This window comes from Podarcis filfolensis, assembly GCF_964270895.1.
Source record: "Podarcis filfolensis genome assembly, chromosome: 7".
NCBI classification, from domain to species: domain Eukaryota; kingdom Metazoa; phylum Chordata; class Lepidosauria; order Squamata; family Lacertidae; genus Podarcis; species Podarcis filfolensis.
The window spans coordinates 28,823,909-28,842,177 of NC_139603.1; the positions used below are offsets into that span (position 1 = coordinate 28,823,909).

Consider the following 18,269-nt stretch of genomic DNA (forward strand, 5'->3'; position numbering starts at 1 on the left):
ATTTGAAAGTGCATCGCACACAAAAATAAGTGACAATAATACTGCCAGAAACCCCAGGGATTAAAAAAACAAAAAAACCCCATCACAGTAGATCTGAAGACAACAACATCGTTTTCAATATTAGACACAGCCATTCAAAACTCGGAGGACTGCAGAGCAGGTCTCTGCCAAGACAGTAATAACCCATAAACAATCGGATGGTTTTTCCAGACCACCAATCCACTGACATTTTTTTTTACTACTGGTCTAAATTTATTTTTTCCATTTATACCCCATCATTCTTGCTACAGTATGGCAGCTCAAAACAGCTTGTAAAAAGGAATAAAATTTCAAAAGCAAACATTTGTAAACTAAATTAAAGCAAACCTAGTTAAAAAAACAAAATATAAACTCCCTGCTCCCCATGCCTCTGAGATAATTTTTTTTTATAGTATAACCCTATGAATAGATTCGTGGGAGCTCTGCCTCACTGCATTCAAGATGGCTGCAGTGCAAAACTTACTTACATGTGAGTAACTCCCACTTACTTACTTCTGAGTGGACATGTTTAGGAACGCACTGTGTGCTTCGAAGCCTCGCTCTGTGTTCTGAAAAAGGACCGCACTCCAGAAAACACTCCCAGTACTTATTCTTAGTATTTGCTTTTTGATATTTGAACTTGTTCTATAATCTTCTGTCTTAACCCTGTAGAAATGGTGACTTTTAAGAGTACCAGGCTGTTTGTAGGTGGCTCAAGGTTTTAGTTTTGGGGGCAGAGACTAATGTCAGAGAGTAACTGGGTAAATGACTTGGGTTGCCATATATCCAGATCCAAGTTCGTTTTAAAGACGAACAATAAGAACAGAGAATACAGAGGTCTTGACAGTGGACTGAGCAGGCACATAGGTCACCTAGTCTTTCTGAACTGTAGCATGTGCGCATTTCATGCAAATCTGTGAGAAAGTGCTGCTGCACTTGGGTTCTGCTTACTAGCTTTGCACAGGCATCGGGTTGGCCACTGTGAGAACAGGATGCTGGACTAGATGGTCCAGGGAGTAGGGAGTAAGATCGGCACAGTGGAGGGATGAAACAGTAAACAGAATTTGTGCAAGGGAAGGGATTCCCATGGGAACAGGAGAACATAGGCTGGAGAAATGCAGCCTATGGGATCATTCATAGCCTACTACTGGGACAGAGGGTTGTTAAGATCCTAGAATGAGGATAGTCCAGGGTACACATTTGCAAACATAAATAAACAACTTTAATGGTGAGACGTGGAAACTCAGGTAAGAATGGTCCCTTGTGTGAGCCTGCCTCTTCCTTGTATCCTACAAGTTATCTGTGTTCTTCCAGAACTCCAGAGTCCTCACCGCACTGAGTGATAAGTTAGAAGGCAAGCCTTTTCTGCCAATTGTTTTTGGCAAATGGACCAAGGAAGACTATTGTTGTTGCTGACTGTTATCTCTGCCTCCAATCCCACTTGGCAGAAATTCAAACCTATCACACTGGTGTTGGAAACTAGGCTTTTGAAAATCTGGATGAGTCAACTCATTAACAAACAAGGAAATGGGAACCAGTCTTAACAAAATATGTACATAAAATAGTTTATTGGATGCTATGCTGTTTGTCCTCATAGCTGTGACACTGTTTTTTATCTTGCTTCACAGTCTTCCTAACAATGGAGTGGGGAGGTCAATGGTTATCAAATTTTAATCAGCCTCAGTGTTGATGTATTACTTACATAGCACAGAAAATATTTTAAGCATTTTCACGGATGGGGGTGGTGGAGCTCAGGAATGCCCATTTAATATTTTTACCATTGTTTAATGCCAGTCGTTGCTCTACAGCAGAGATGGGGAAACCTGAGGCCTTCCAGCTATTGTTGGACCTCAACTTCCATCAGCCCCAGCCAGCAGAACCAATGGTGAGGGATGATGGGAGTTGTATCCCAACAATATCTGGAGGGCCACAGTACCCCATCCCTGCTCTACACCAAGGATGGCCAGTATCTTTGGTCTTGGGACCAAATACTAGTTTATGGACAGTAACATCTAACCTCCTTATGCATGGCCACATTCGCTCTGTAAAAAATGTACACAATCACCTACAATAATAGCTTCACAGGTTTAGACACTTGCATCCTGATGGCACAAAGTTATCCTGTGTGAGTGTGTGTTGTTGGGGGAACAAATGTGCTTCCTGTAAGAAACCTTAAAGATGGAGATCAGGGGGTTTCTAAAACCTACTTCATTTCAAGGTTTTTCAGTGACAGAAGAACTTTAACCAACATCTGATTTCAAACATAGCTGAACGATTTTCACCTACGTGTGCCCTTTTCAGTTACCAGAGATCAAATCAACTGAAAATACATAACACATAATATATTACATATTTCTATCACGTCACCCATCTTCTAAACTTGATCGTTTTTTTAAAAAAGGTTTTTGTTAGCATCATAATATAAATTTAATATGGGAGTCTAGTAAGCCTTTTATGCATCTTAATTTTAGAGTCAATATTATACTAGAGGTGAGCACCATTTTAAAGAATGTATGGTGAGCCCTACTGATTTAGGCTGAAAGCCATCCAATTCAGCATCATGTTCTCTCTAACTGGATACCTATGGGAAACCTAACGCAGACACACACAATAGCAGTCTCCCATTTGCCTTCCCTAGCAGCTGGTATTCATACTGCCTCCAATATAGAGGTACTAATATAAAGACATTGTGACTAGTACCAGTCAATATAGTGGTATTCTCCATGGCTTTGGTCTAATCCACTTCTCAAGTCATCCAAATTAGTGGCTATCACTACATCTTGCAGGAGCAATTTCCATAATTTTAAGTATGCACTGTGTGAAGAACGACTTCCTTTTGTCTGTCCTGGATCTCCCAGCATTCAGCTTCACTGACATTCTGGTATTATGAAAGAGAGGACAATCTATTAACTAAAGAAATACTGGAACAAACAATTTAAACATTTCCATCTACATATTGGTGTATCTTGCTGTGATGAAGGCATAACTCTCACAAGAAAAGGGAAAGACAAGAGTGATTGAGCTGTTCTGCCATTCTTTGAATCTCCATGATATATCTGAGTAGTCCTGCCTCCATTCAACAAACACTAGAAAAGACAAGCTGCAAAACTACTCAGGCTACTCATTGTCTCCTTAGTCACTGTATCATTTGAGGATCGGATGCTATGTGACATTAAAATTACATTGCTCAGCACTGTGTTAGTCTTAAGATGCTAGCCTGAACTTTGCACCCAAGCCAAGGCTGTTGTCATCAAGTCCTCAAAGCACAGGATATCACCCAAAGATCAACATTGGAAGAAAACCTCCAAGACCTGTTCTCTCTCTGTCAATCTTGCAACTGTTTGACCTTATAAACTGGAACAGTCTCTTGAATTCTTCATGAACCTGGCCACTATTTTTCATATTGGTTCCAGCATTATGACTCATGCTGTTGACAAATGGCAAACAATGGAGAAATTTTATATCAAGACTGGCACCCGCCATAGCTGTGTGTTGGCACCTTTCCTTTTCAACTTGCTATTTGCTGGTTTAACAGATACACTGGGGGCTGTTGACCATGAGGTTTATGTTGTATGCATATTCACTTTCAGTGGAAACATCTTTAGTTTTTTTTTGTATGCTGAAATAGAAAACTGAGGATGCCAACCAGTGACTGTGTGCTAGCATGTGGTATTTTGTTGACTTTTGCTATTCTGACAGCATGCTGTTGTAGAAACAGCAGCCAATACATATATAACAACCCATGTAGATCAAGCAAATATTTCATTTTAAAAATCACTTTACTTTTTTAAATATACCAACTACTGAATAGGCCAACTACTGATTGGTTATTTCCCCATTTGCCCGAGAAGCGGTTAAGTTAATTGTAAGCTTCCTTTCAAGGACAGAACATTGGAAATGTGTGCTGTTTCCATAATTCATTTACAGGCAAAACAGGTCCTAGAGGAGTACAGAAACAGTAATATAGTGCTTATCCCAAAAGTAACACCAGCACCTTAAAACCCCAAATTGGCAGTCTGTAGTCAAAATCCCAACTGCTTCAAGCCTATGCTTTTTGCCCAGCAAGGCAAAACCTCTCTGAACCCTACCTCAGATAGATGGCTCTGATTGCACTTCTTTGCTCGGAGACCTGCCTAAAGATCTGTTAGCATTCAGGACCAAGTTCAGGACGCCTGGTGGGAAGAGTATTTCTGTGTAGTTAGACAATGGATATAAAAATACTCAGTCCTTCTGAGTTAAGATTCTGGACTGTTTTTGCATTAATGTCTTGAGAAGGATCTTCTATACAATCTGGAAAGGCAAATTCCTGGATCTTCCAGATCTTAAGGCCTTTCCGCAAACCCATTTTTCCATGCAACAAATGCACAGCTGTTGCTCATTCACTGTACAATCTCAAGACATCTTTCTTTTACGGTAGTGCTTCCATTGCGGGGATATCTATTTTTCTCAGCAGTCCACTATTCTTTGCTTAGATGGTGCAAACATATTACAACTGCTGTGTGGAATGTGGTTCTGCCATGATCATGATACAAATTGGGAAGAGAATGGCCATGCTGTCTTACAGTGTTTCATGATCTCCTCTTTGCCCTTTTAAGGGAGTAGCAAGTCCTGAGCTATGAGGTCCAGCATAGGGGAGAAGATGATGATTTTACAAAGACCCACCTTCTTGAAATGAAGGGTGTTGCTGTGGGGCTTATGCAACCCTGATATTTTTTGCTTTTTAAAGGAATCTGGATTTTCATGTGGACAAACAGAGATACAAACATCATCCACTTATTTAACCCCCCCCCCAAAAAAAAGAAGAAAAATGAAAAACTGCATGATGTGTGTCTTAGGTTTGCCATGCAGCAGAGGTGAGTGGGCTGATGTTCAAGAAAAACAAGACTAAAGCCTCCTTGGGCTCACAGAACTAGTTTATGATTCTTTGGATCCACGCCCATTCTCTGGATTTATAGGGCTGTAAATGTCCTCCTTACTTTATTATCTTGTAGTGCTCTTTAAACACTCCTCACAAGTGGCAGGACCGTCGTCACTCAACTAAGGAAATACTAATAGGTCGATTGTGAATTAATTCCAGTCAATGAACAGATCTATCCACAGAACCTGCAAACAAGATGCATTCAAATAAAATAGTCCGCCTGGAGACAAAAGGATTCGTTGTTTATAGATTATACATTGTGCACATGCCAGTGACAGCAGGCACCATCTTCACAGAGGCATTCCCTCGTGCATGAGAGACTTGGCATTTACCCTCCTCCAAGATGATGCTTGCCACTCCATGCTTGTGCATGCTCTTGTATAAAAAACAATTAACAATACTTCTTTTTAAAAAAAAGAAAGTTGCTTGATCCGCCGGATGCATCGTTTTCATCTATCAACAAGTTTTTTAATCAACCCCTGCAGCCTCCTGTGTTTATAAAGAAATGCCACCAACATACCCCCCCACACCCCAAGCAATAAAAAATGGTGGCAACCCTGCTGCTAAACTGCTGAGCCTCATACTCACAGCAATTTACACAGACATACAGTCTATGGGACTCTATTCTTCATTAATTTGGAAGTGTGGAGGGGATGACCATGGGCCAGTAGTCCCATCAGAGTAGTATTCTAGGGCAAATGTCCAGGGCCCCAACTCAGGAGCAAGAGTGGCAAGGTTGGCTTGCCGCCATGTTTTGAAGTAAGTGAAGTAATACCCATCAACACCTAAAGAGGGCGTGTGGAGGGGGAGCGCAAAGTAAGTCTAATATCACCTCAATTACAATATTGCTGTGGGCTCTTTTTTTCTAGCTTCTCCTCTACCCTGAATTGAATCAATTCAGCTCAGATTCTGTGAGTTTTATTGAGGGTAGGGGGAAAGAATGGCAGCTTTTCAAGTATGCAGGGGGATAGCATGTCATTTCAGGGGGGTTTTGGCACTCGACGCAAGGTGCTAAAATGTCTCGAGGCTGGCACTGTTGATAGGTGTGATAGGATGACAAACTCTGGAACGATGGGGGAGAAGGAAGGCAGGGGTGGAAAAACAAAAAAATACCCTTTTAATTTTAGTTTCTCCCTTGCCCAAGATATATGTGGCTCCTTCAGTTAAGGTCAGTGGTTCATTTGGTGGCGACAATTTCCAGGAGGCTGTGCTCGACGGGGGCTGCTGTGCCTGTCGTCCGGTGGCCGGACATGGGAGCAGACTGAGCCCAATTAGCGGACAGCAGGCCCATCCGGTTGGCTGGTTCCGCTGTCTTGTGCGTCCTACACGTTACCGCAATTGAGGCTCCAAAACAGAAAACTCCCCAGGGCACCAAAAGGGCCGGCAGCAGCCAACTTGTTTCAGTTATTTAGTTTAATTGCACCTAGGTGGGCTGGGGTGTTCTTGAGCCTTTCCTTTTTCTGCCTTTATGGCTTGGTTTGAACACAAGCCGTTGGCAGGGGCTACAACTGCAGCCTCTGCCCTGGGAGAATATGAAACCTCCTTTAGGACACCTTTGGTTCGTGACTGTGGTTGGCTTCCTATTTCGCCAGAAGGCATGATATTGGTATGGGCAAGAAAATGGCTGAGAGTACTACAGCCGTCTTTGTGTGCTCACTCCTGGGACATCTTACCGTAAGCGCTTATTGATCCAGGCCTTTAACCTGGCTTCATTCACTTCAGTTTCCAACTGCCCTTCAGGCTAAACAACGTAGCCTTCTGAGTCCTGACATTCCTCATTTACTCTGACTGCCTCCGCCTGTGTTTTCTTTCAGCATGTCCTAAATCAGAGCTTGAACAGCTGAGTTCTTTTAAAGGAAATGAAAAAGATCTGTTCACTTCTTTTGCATGATAATGGAAGACTCTAAAGGGGAAGGCTGGAAATGGAGTATTCTTTGACTTGCCTCACCGCCTTCCTGCCATTTACTGCTGAATTGGAGCAAATGTCAACTGAGTTTTCTCTGGGTTGACATTTGCTCCCATTTAGCACTAAAGAGTGGGTTTTCTAAGTCAAAGCAGTGGGGCAAAGACAAAACTGCTTGGGCCCATGCCTTGAAAGCATGGGGACAAACGGAAAACCACTTGGACCCCTGCTTTCTAGGCACAGGAGAAGTGGAAGTTAATTAGGTTTAAACACAGTTAATTGAGGAGTATTCCCCACCTCTCAAATGTTTATAGCAGTGGTTCTCAACCCATGTCCTAGGGCTCTTGGAAGCTTGTCAATGGTCCTTCATTGAGGAGACCAGTAATGATGGAAAGGCTTCTGTGAAACAGCCCACCATTAGCAATCACACCCCCAAAACATGCAGCCACAGAACAATACTGGGTGCAGTCCAAAGTGGAACAATGGTGAGGCAGAGTATGAACTGATTGTGCATCCCCAAATATGCCTCTGAATCCTCTGCAACATGCAAAGTGCCTATGGCAAGATGATGCATGTTATAGATAGATAGATAGATAGATAGATAGATAGATATTATGACCAATGTGCTGTTTTTCCTTGGCAAAGAAATCAATGTGGAAAGGGTTCATTGAAGCTAGAAAGTTTGCAGTTGCTGGCCTGCAGTAAGGCTGGTAGTGTCTCCAATGTTTACTAATGGATTTTGCATGAGGTTAGACTGGTGGGAGTGCTTAAATATTTGGATAAACAACAACAAAAATATTTCGTTAGTTTGCAAAAGGGTTTATGAGGGTTGGAGGGTGCTGCAAAAATTTGGAAAAGAAGACTATCACGGTTGAAGTGCAGAATAGTGGAAAGCAATTATTTTATTACCAAGATTATTATCTAGTGTGTAGATAATGTAACTGTAAATGGGTTTTTAAAAAGCCATTGTAGATAATTCAATGGAAACCTCTCCACCCGAGCTAACCAGGAAGTTGGTATTAATAAAAGGGTGGGGAACAGTACTGTTCAATAAAAAGACTGCTCTATTAATAGATATAAATACTCTGAATATTTTAAATTATTGCTACTTGTGGTGGTGCCCATGCCAAGGCTGGCCACCCATGTCCCATACTGAAGTGCTTTCCATGTAGGAAAAGCAAAAGGTTTGAAGCAACATGAGTCAAACATGACCTTAAAAAACCATCTGCAGCAAACAAGGTGTTCACTCTTTCAGACTTCATTTGCCTAACTCTCTACCAGGAATCTGCCAGCCAAAAGGACCAACTGGTGCCAACAACAGTGGCAAGTTCTAGAGCTGCACATGGCCTGCAAACAAAGCGTTAAGCAAAACTCAGCAATGCAACCCACAAAAGCCAAATATTGTACCCAGTAAACTAATCTGACCTTCTCCTTTTCTTGGATGTCAGTCTAGCAAGGGCATGTTCCACAGATACAAAAAGGAAGTTGTTAATAAGGAAACAGAGAAGCTGAGCTTGAAGCAGACGTCTTTGCAAATCACCCTTGCATTCCCTTTGAATGTCCATTGTAGAAGAGCGTCACTCAAAATACTATTGCAGTTTCAATTAATAGCTAATGATTTCTAAAGACTGAGAATACATGCCATGTGTGAGACTGTAAAAGCAGTATTTATACCATGCTGTCCTATTTTACTTTGTAACAAGGCTGAGGAACTTGTAATCCAACAATTTTGGGCATGCCACAACTCCCATCACCCCTGACCACCCCAACCACAGATGGAGGGCCACATTTATAATATCACAAAGGGAATGCTGTTGAACTGCTAGAAAGGAAACAAAAAGAAAACCATCTGTCTTCTTAATGTTGTTTCCCCAAATTATTTTCCACTATATTCAGTTTACAGTTTATTTAGTAATTTTACTTTATGGAGATACAAACAAAAGATGGGTGTCTATTGCTACTGAACTATTTCATCATGTGGTTCCTGTTTCTCTTGCTGGCGGTTCAGATGATGTTGCTCAAAGGCCACCAAGAAAGAAGCTATATGCCTGTGACTATAAGAGAGAAACATACACAAACGGTTCATTGTTCCTGTACTGAAGAAAAATAACGTGTCATTTGCAGTCACTCTGCCCACACCTCACTTGATATCTCCTCCCTCACCAGTGCCAAATACACAGTAATCTATTGCCCTGAGATGTCAAATTCCAAGCGAAGGAAACTGAAATGTCATACCTTCATTCATAGCACCATCTCATGGAACTATTTTTTCCGGATTCTTGGGAAGTTGAAATATTTCAGAAGAATATCAGGAACTGTTGTTTTAGCTTGTTTGGTAAGTAGATAATTGCCTTCCAACTCTACACGTTTTTCAGGAAATGATGTGAGTGTTGTATTGTTCCTAGATGGGGGCAGCAATGTTTTTTAACAAGGCGCACATACACATATGTATTCTTTTTTAAAAAAGAAACAAACACAACAAGACCATGTAGTCTTAAGTCTCTGAAGCTGAATCAGACTTTCTGTAGATAAGACTTTGTCCCAGACAAATTGTTCATGCGACCGAAAGTATTTCAGACGGCATGCAAGCAACAGGAAAAAAAAAAGAAAAGAAAAAGCACCCCCAAAACAAAACCTATTATATTAGACTTAAAAAGGTCGTTTATACAATGGGATATCAGCTACAACCAGAACGTGCCTCTGGGACAAATCAGAACTTTTCTATGTGATCCTAACAAAAAAGACATTATGAGTAATAAGAATGACAATTGTGCAAAATCGTTTTCATGGGTAGTTTAAAGGAAAATAATTTCAGTAGGGACATTAGGACAATTATAGTTCAACAACTCAATTCTAGCTGGGTAACTTTGTATGGCATGTCAGCTGGTCATCTAAATCAGAAAACTGATTTCGCTCAGTCTTGTGATGTTATTCTTGCGGTACAGCGGCTACTGAATTCTTCCTGTACCAGATCATAGAATCATAGAGTTGGAAGAGACCACAAGGGCCATCGAGTCCAACCCCCTGCCAAGCAGGAAACACCATCAGAGCACTCCTGACATATGGTTGTCAAGCCTCTGCTTAAAGACCTCCAAAGAAGGAGACTCCACCACACTCCTTGGCAGCAAATTCCACTGTCGAACAGCTCTTACTGTCAGGAAGTTCTTCCTAATGTTTAGGTGGAATCTTCTTTCTTGTAGTTTGGATCCATTGCTCCGTGTCCGCTTCTCTGGAGCAGCAGAAAACAACCTTTCTCCCTCCTCCCTTCTCCTTTCCATGTGAGGAGCCTCAAGTCACATGGAAAGAGCCCACACTGCAGTTCTTTGCCATGCCAGCATTGCCTTACTTTCTGGTGCAGTATGATACTGCGGTGCTAACACCCAGCTCCATTTCTCCATTCCACACATAAAGCATTATGTCATGCACTCAGTGAAGCTGATTGATCCACTATATGCAGGACTGTATCCAATGAAGTCTTCCCATCAATCCAATAACTTCTGCTAGTGCAATAGAACTTCCCCTTCTTCTCCTCTCCCTGTTGCCCCCCATCTGCTTTGGAGGGTTGGGGGAACTCTCAGAACATACTTGAGGGGTGTACGGGGTGGGGTAGAAGTAGGGGAATGTCTGCTGCACAAGTGGAAATCCTTCTGTTAATGGGATAACTTGATTGAATACAACCCAAAGTTTTTTTCAGATTAGAAACTGGATGATCTGGCCCTGTGACAGGAGTCATTGCAAGAACAGTGCATGAATATGTGGTGCTTGTCAAAGAGTACAGTGGTACCTCAGGTTAAGTATTTAATTCGTTCCGGAGGTCCATTCTTAACCTGAAACTGTTCTTAACCTGAAGCACTTTAGCTAATGGAGCCTCCTGCTGCTGCTGCGCCGCCAGAGCACGATTTCTGTTCTCATCCTGAAGCAAAGTTCTTAACCCCAAGTAATATTTCTGGGTTAGCGGAGTCTGTAACCTGAAACGTATGTAACATGAAGCGTATGCAACCCGAGGTACCACTGTAGTAGTAACCAAACTCCTGCATTATTTTCTCAATGTTGCAGAAGCAGGTCTAAGCGATCAGCAAATCCCCCTCAAGAAGTAAGCAGCTTTCTTTAGTGTTGAATTGGTAGAATCTTAAATGTGGGTTAAAGTGAAGTAAACTCTGTGATGTGTCTATCCCTAGTCTCCTGTGGTCATGTGAACAAATGGTAACCACTTCACATCCTGCTCCTGTAGATTTTTATCCAGAAGGAAGTCCCATAGGTTTCACTAAGACTCACTCCCAAATAAGTTGGCAGAGAATTGCAGCCTCCCTGCAATTTTTGGGGCTCCCCCCCCCGAGCCCTTCCAGGATGCTCACAGATCCCTGGCTGAAAAACAGATATTGAAAGGATGGGGAATACATCTTTTACCAAGCCTTCCATTGCGAACAATGTAGGAATGAACACGGATATTGTAGGAAAGGAACAAGGAAAACAATTATTTGAGAACAGCTCATGCAGAGTAAGGAGGAGGAGCCAGATGGCAAAGTCCATAGACTACACCACTGCAGACTGTAGGTGGATGATGTAGAGAAACAGTCAGAAGTACAAACAAGCAAATCACCTCTCAGTGACATTCTTCACTGGCCAGAGGCTACCAATCCACACCATCAAAGACACTTGAGTTCTGGTTCTTTATGCTGGGTTTAGTAAGCAGAATCCCTTCTTTCTTCACATGTTGCTTCTCTAGGGTCTCTCATACAAGGTCTAGAAAGCAGGCTGCACAATATCCCCAAATAACTGAAGACTAAAGTTAGCAACAACAGGCAAACTTAACCTTATGCTAGATTACTTCAAGACAAAAAGCACCCCCAAAATGGTATAAAGATGGCCTTAAAAGGAAGCTGAAATGGGACTTCCTTCTAAGCAGTGCTTTTTTCCTGGGGGTACTCAAGGGTATGCAGTACCGACACCTTTTTCATTTTCTAGAAGAGAAGCACTGCTTCTAAGTAATGTTTGAAGGCTGGGATGTTAGCACTGGTGTGAATGCAGATAAGTACATCTCAGATGCACATAGTACCTTCAATGCTCATACTGACACCTGCTGGTGAGCAACAAATCATATAACAATGATATCAAGTGACTGACTATTATGTCAGCAGGCTGAGCAATTTTCACAAGCAGACTGATCACAGTCTGTTTTCTTCATATTTTTTCTGGTTTTTGCATAGAAAGTGTTGAGCAAACAATAACAAAACAAGAAACAGCTTCCTTTACACTGCCAGTAAAAGTCACAATGAAATACTAGACTTTATTGACAGAATACAAGGACACGGTTCATCTAGGGTCATTTGCCCAGTAGAAGCACCATTCCCTCCCACAGCAAATGCAGTTGGTGAGTTCAGAGGGGACTGATAGTGAAATATAATCAATGTTTTTTTATTTGAATTGGATTGTTTTTATTTAAATTGGATTTTTTCAATAAAATGCTTTTGGAGGAAAAATCTTTCTGAAGATAGTTTTCTATTTAAGCTACATTATAGTCCAAAGGCTATTCATCAGGAAATAAGGATTTGTTTTAAGTATTTCATGTGTGCTAAAACTCAGTCTAAGGTTTTTAAAAAATTGTTTAACCACATCAGTTAACAAGCATGGATACATATGCTACAATGTTATTGTTTTAGTTAAATAAATTGTTTAAATTGTTATTAAGGAAATGGTTATTTTTCTCCTTCCAATAAAGTACAGCAGAAAAGTTGTCCAAATATAAACAGTTAACTTATTAAACCTCACAATAATTTCATAATTATCTGTCAATGTATTTCTAATAGCATAACCAAATCAGTAATTTTTGATATAACTAAAAACTACTCTGAACATTTATTACTCCAAAAAACGAAACCTTCATATGGTTGTAAATACTAAGATTATACCAGCAAGAATGAGTCTTTCTGTAAAAAATAATAATAATTAAATCAAGTCTTACTGACTAGTGATTTAAATCGTGATTTAAATCAATTTGATTTAAATCAAATCCACCATGCTATGTATATTTTAGGGTGTAGTATCAAACACTCTTGGAAGTTATATCAGGCACCGGGTTCAAAGAACCTGTGTTAACACTAAGAAATGAGGACAGAGAACCTTGTCTGTTAGGTTCCATTGAAAATTCTACCAACCTTGGGTGGTCAATTTTGACCCATTTTAAATGTTGGCTGTTAAGTTGTGGGTGAACATATCAGACGACACAGCGATTCTTCAAACAGCTCCTATTTATTCACAGGCCAGAACAGAATTGAACTGAAGGGTTCAGCCAGCCTGCTTATATAGAGCTCCACTACAACGCAACTGTAACACTTTCTGCAACTATCCAATCACTGAACGTCAGTTTCAATCCCTTATTTGCATATGTGGACCTGAGTGAAAACTATCTACAGTATCCCCCTGCTGGCCCAGGGTGAGAACTTCAGTACATAACATTGGCCTCTTCATCCTAACATTTTAACATGACTGCTGATACCAAAGATGTTGCCGGCATAAGAACTCTTGTCAGTTTGCACACACATATTGTAATGTGCCATGAGATCTCATGGCAGTTAAAATCTCTGCCAATGGTTGGCTGAGCTCTGTGCTGTCGCTGAATGTCCACAAGCATTTTAAGTACTGAGGGAATGAAAATGCAGACAACAGAATTTTCAAAAGCTGTCTGGCTTTTGTGAGGGAAGTGAAAGACTGTTTTGGCTATTCTTGGACAAAATGCCTTTAGAGACGGGATGAACTTTATTTCTGGTACGGGCAGACTAAGGGGAATGATGAGAAGAGGTTCTAGGAAGTTTGAAAGACGTGAAGCAGGGAGCACAAAGGCCAAGACAGCATATGCTAGAAAAACCGGATTCATTTTGGCAACTGATTAAAAATTGAAATACAAGATAAATGCCAAATGAATTCCAAATTGGCACATATTAATTTGTTACTCATTTATTTTTGTTTTTCTCTAAACTCGGAATACATGCTGGTGGAGGTTACCTAAGGAGGGAAGGGTGAAAAAAGCAAATGAGCAGCTCTTAGTTAAATCTGTTTTTAGTCAAAGTCAATTGTTGCTCACATAAAGCAAACTAAAATCTCATCACAAGCCCCAAACTGTACAGCTTATTTCCTGTAATACATGGAGTGTCCCTAGGCTTGTTCATTGGTTCCTAAAGCCTTAATATTCCCTGGGAGTGGAGGAATTAAGTTTGCTGTATGTGAGTAGCTATTAAGTGTCCAGGACCTGGACTAAAAATAAATGCCACTTTAGACAGACATAGACATAGCCTAACAATGGGGGCCCTTTTTCCTATTTGTCTGAAATTTGGCAGGTCTGATCCCTTGGAGGGGTAGCAGAATGTCTGAAAATCCAATGCCAATTGGACAGAGAACACAGCACTTACAGGCAGAAGAAAAGCAGCTTGGACTCCCATTGAGAGTAACAGGGGGAGGGAAGAAAACAAATGAGACAGCAAATTAATAACAAACACGATTGTAACAAATGACTAATGAAATGAACGAGGTTCCTAAAGAACAACCATGGATGAAGTAACTTTTTTTTTCTCGCAAGAAGCAGGAATATGACGTAGGTAGAAGAAAATGCATATATCATTGATTTAGGTTGGGAAAATGTATGTATCAGGCATGGAGACCCTCCAATCTGTGAAATAAATTATGCTTGGAAGGGGTCCTAATTGAGCACACCTTGGGCACATCATATATACCTGCTTTTATATATGATGTCGGGTAAATCTGCAGCTGCCAAGGAACAATAGAGAGCATTAAAGTGCCCCACAGTTGTTCCTTGAAAGCAGGGCTTTCATATGGTGCTTTTAAAATGTGACCTTCATCCACCCAGGAACTCTAAAGTACAACTGATCCATGCCAAAAAGTGGGTTCAGCGGAGTTCCTTTGCAGGTGTGATTTGAATCCAACCTGGGCATGCAAAGGGGGGGGGGTAATCTGATGTCATGGTAATGTATATTGATGGGTGGGCAACCACACCTACCTGTCGAAGTGCCCAGGGCAGGAGTGAGGGGGAAGCTCAAGATTTGAACTCACTGTCCTGCAACCCCTGGTGTATATTACTGACACGAAATATGAAAGTACTACGCAGGTAAGGAAACTGGATGGTTAATAATTAGAGTGGCTGAAGGAGGCAGGATGGAAATGGCAAAGGGGTGAAATCAACAGTGAAAACCAAGGACTGGGGGCCAGATCCGGCCCAATCGCCTTCTAAATCCGGCCCGCGGATGGTCCAGGAATCAGCGTGTTTTTACATGTGCCCTTCTATTTAAAATGCATCTCTGGGTTATTTGTGGGGCCTGCCTGGTGTTTTTACATGAGTCGAATGTGTGCTTTTATTTAAAATGCATCTCAGAGTTATTTGTGGGGCATAGAAATTTATTCATTATTATTTTTTGCAAAATATAGTCCGGCACCTCGCAAGGTTTGAGGGACACAGTGGACCGGCCCCCTGCTGAAAAAGTTTGCTGGCCCCTGGTGAAAAGCAATGAGCAGTGGAAGTGGTCATGAAGAAAGTAGGACAAGGGAAGCAGCCAAATTCGGCACAAGAGGGGCTGTGAGCTTTTACCAGACAAGGAGTGGAAGGAAAAGGAGGCTCTGGGTGTTAGAGAATTGTGAAGCCGAGATGTAAGGCAGCCATTTCCAGATAGTGAGAGACTAGCAGCTACATCTTCTGGGAAGTTCTGCTGCTTCTGCTGAACCCAGATGTGCACAGCACTAGGCATTTCCTTCGACCCCTGCCTCAGAGCTATAAAACCCATGAAAGGGTCACAAAGGTGGCGTCATACCTTAAGCTAACTTCAATAGAAGAAATTATTATTTAAAAAAAAAAAAACACCAATATCCGAGTTACAAAAAGTTGGCATTTGCTCTGAAGACCAACAGAGAGTTAAAAACCAAGAGCAACCTTCTGAACTGCCTCAAATTCAATTCTATAATAAGCCATGCAGATTCTTAATTTACTTCACCACATCAGTGAGTTCACAGACATCTGAAAAACTGCTTTGCATCAATTTTGTTAGAGGTTCTCCTCGCCCCCCTCGCAGCGTGTGAAATGCTTTAAAGTCATCCATTTCCCCTCCTGCCCCCCACCCCCAATCCACAAGAGAATTCACAACATTCCAGCATGCCTCAGTTGCTGGCAAGTGCTCTTTTCAGCCCAGGTACCTGATGATGATTGATGAAGCTGTCAGCCCTACGGTAGTGGATAGAGCAGCTTGGCAGAAGTTCAGTGTTATTGAAAGAAATCACAAATACTTATTCCATCTCCTCTGCTCACTTTAATCACATTATCAACAGGCTGCCAGGATGGAGCCTTGACACTAAGCCATACATTCACACAGGCAACCATTGTTGGCCATCTGCAGTTGCAACACAGATAATGAGTAATTTTGTTTTACATGTTCCTATTTTATGCACTGCCTAGCTGTTAAAATAACACTTGATTTTCCTGTTCCTCACTTAGCCTGCCTTGGCTTTCATCCTGTTATTAATGAATTCTTTGAAAGTTAGGTTACAAAGGACTAATCAAGGAACTTTCCCTCCGTTATTCTAATACTTAATGCAGATTAATCACAGTGAAGACAGGAGCTCATCGCGCTCCATAATACCATCTCATTGTAAGAACACAAATTGATATGTGAAGTTGTTCTTCTCGAGCAAAAGTTGCTCACATGCAGTGCTCAAAAAAAGTAGTAGTTGTCCCCTATAATGCTGGATTAACAGGAGGAATAATACTTTTGAAAATCTCAGGTTGTCACCCATTCTTGCTATTCTATTTTTATATTTTTTTTAAATATCAGTTCTTCTGAGAGATCTTTCAGATTTCTTTGTGGTGAGCTTTCTAGCAAAAAGTCTGTCCATAAAGCTCAGGGCTTTGTACTTCCATAACTTTGTAGCTTTGGAGGATTTCTCAAACTAAAATTTCACCATCTTCCTTGTTCTGAAAGCCAAGGTATAACTGTGAAAGAGATCATTTGAATTCCCTGCATGAAGAACAGGATGCATTTACAAGATGTACATAGAAACAGAGAAACTAATTTAGATTATCAAGGGAGAATACTGTTTATGTTCCTACATAGACTTGTTTTGTTTTTTTTAAAAAATAACACTTAACATAAATACCTGCCTCAGACAATCAAATCCTCTATTAGTTTAGTAAACTCCAGTTTATGTTCCATGTACTTGTATAGCGCCCCTTCACTCCTCTCTTCATACGAGTGGGGAAACAAGCCAGGAAACTTCAGTTAACCATAAACTTCCAGCTATGTCTGGACCAGGAAACTATGGTTAATGGCTACCAAGCAAGCCAGGCCACAATAAACCATGTCCATGGAGTTAAAGTTGGCTTACAAATTCTCACTTATTTGGGAGCTATTAAGCATGGTTTCCCAGTTCAGACACAACAGGAAGCTATGCTTAACTGTGGCTTCCTGGTTTGTTTCTCCACTGAAAGGAAATGGGGAGCAAAGGGAGTGAGTGTGATGGCTCTGAGCTTGTGAATATCCTGGCTTATTAAGCAAAGGCTTGATCATCTGAATGACGCTAGTATCAGTGCCAAAGAATAATTACAGTAGTTATAGAGCCCCTCCCTCCCCAATTCCTTGTTATTCCTGCTATGCTATTTGAATTCTGGTACTTCCTTGGTAACCCTGAAATTGGAAGATGCTGGAATAAGAAGAAAAGCAATACTGCAAATGAGGAGCAGTCTTACTGAGCATGAGAGTTTCTTAAAGAGTGTGTTTGGTGAGGTCTTTTTCCATTGCGGCATACTGCTCTTTGAGGCGCTCCATCGCTTTGATGTGCTCTTCGTCCACGACTGCTTTTGCGTTCTGCTGCTCCTTCACAAACTCCTCCCACAGAGCTCTGCGTCGTGTTTCACCAGCCATTAGCTTCTCAGTCTGAAGCTGAGATGGAAAAGGAAGTTACAAAAGAAAACATCCACGTAGTTTAGGTTTTGTGGTACAAAAATATAACAAAAAAGATGACAAGTAGTTTACAGGGCAGACCTGGTGTCACTGTTAACAAGGCAAGAATGGAAACCAGCTTTCACTGTAACAGGGGCCCTTATACTTTGCCACCATCATGGGTGAGAAAACAACTGCCCAACCATGCTTTTGGTTCAGTTTCTCCCTGCTGCGGCTTGCTTTCATTCTGATTTATCCCCTCCCCACCACAATTGCTATTTGCTATCAGCTAAATCTAGTTTGTGGCTTCCCCTTGCACTATTGCCTTTTTTCTTACACTGCTGCTATTTGTAAATTGGATGGTGCTGTTTCTAGCACTTTTCCCGTAGTATGTGCAACTGTATACAGGCAACAACTAACGCATGACTGCGCATGCGCACATCGCCGTAACCCAGAAGTGGTTGGAAAAGGGGGCAGGGGGTGAAAGGGGCTTCCA

General features: G+C 41.4%; 1 protein-coding gene across 10 annotated transcripts in view; it reads right to left on the bottom strand.

Moving 5' to 3' along the window:
• Positions 1 to 18,269, bottom strand: part of BLOC1S5 (biogenesis of lysosomal organelles complex 1 subunit 5) — a 31,743-nt gene that overhangs the window by 2,758 nt on the left and 10,716 nt on the right. For 5 of the 10 annotated variants that reach the window (XR_014550631.1, XR_014550632.1, XR_014550633.1 and 2 more), the window contains exons 5-7: positions 17,581 to 17,773; positions 11,440 to 11,582; positions 9,075 to 9,240 (exon numbers count right to left, since the gene is read on the bottom strand). Coding sequence is in view for 2 of the 10 variants with exons in the window: in XM_083624078.1 (XP_083480204.1) it covers positions 17,597 to 17,773 (177 nt within the window). In the remaining 8 variants the exon portion in view is untranslated. Of the gene's footprint in view, positions 1 to 8,730; positions 8,894 to 9,074; positions 9,241 to 11,439; positions 11,583 to 13,069; positions 17,774 to 18,269 lie in introns of those variants that run through there. The other 5 variants (XR_014550636.1, XR_014550630.1, XM_083624078.1 and 2 more) reach the window with 5 other exon arrangements.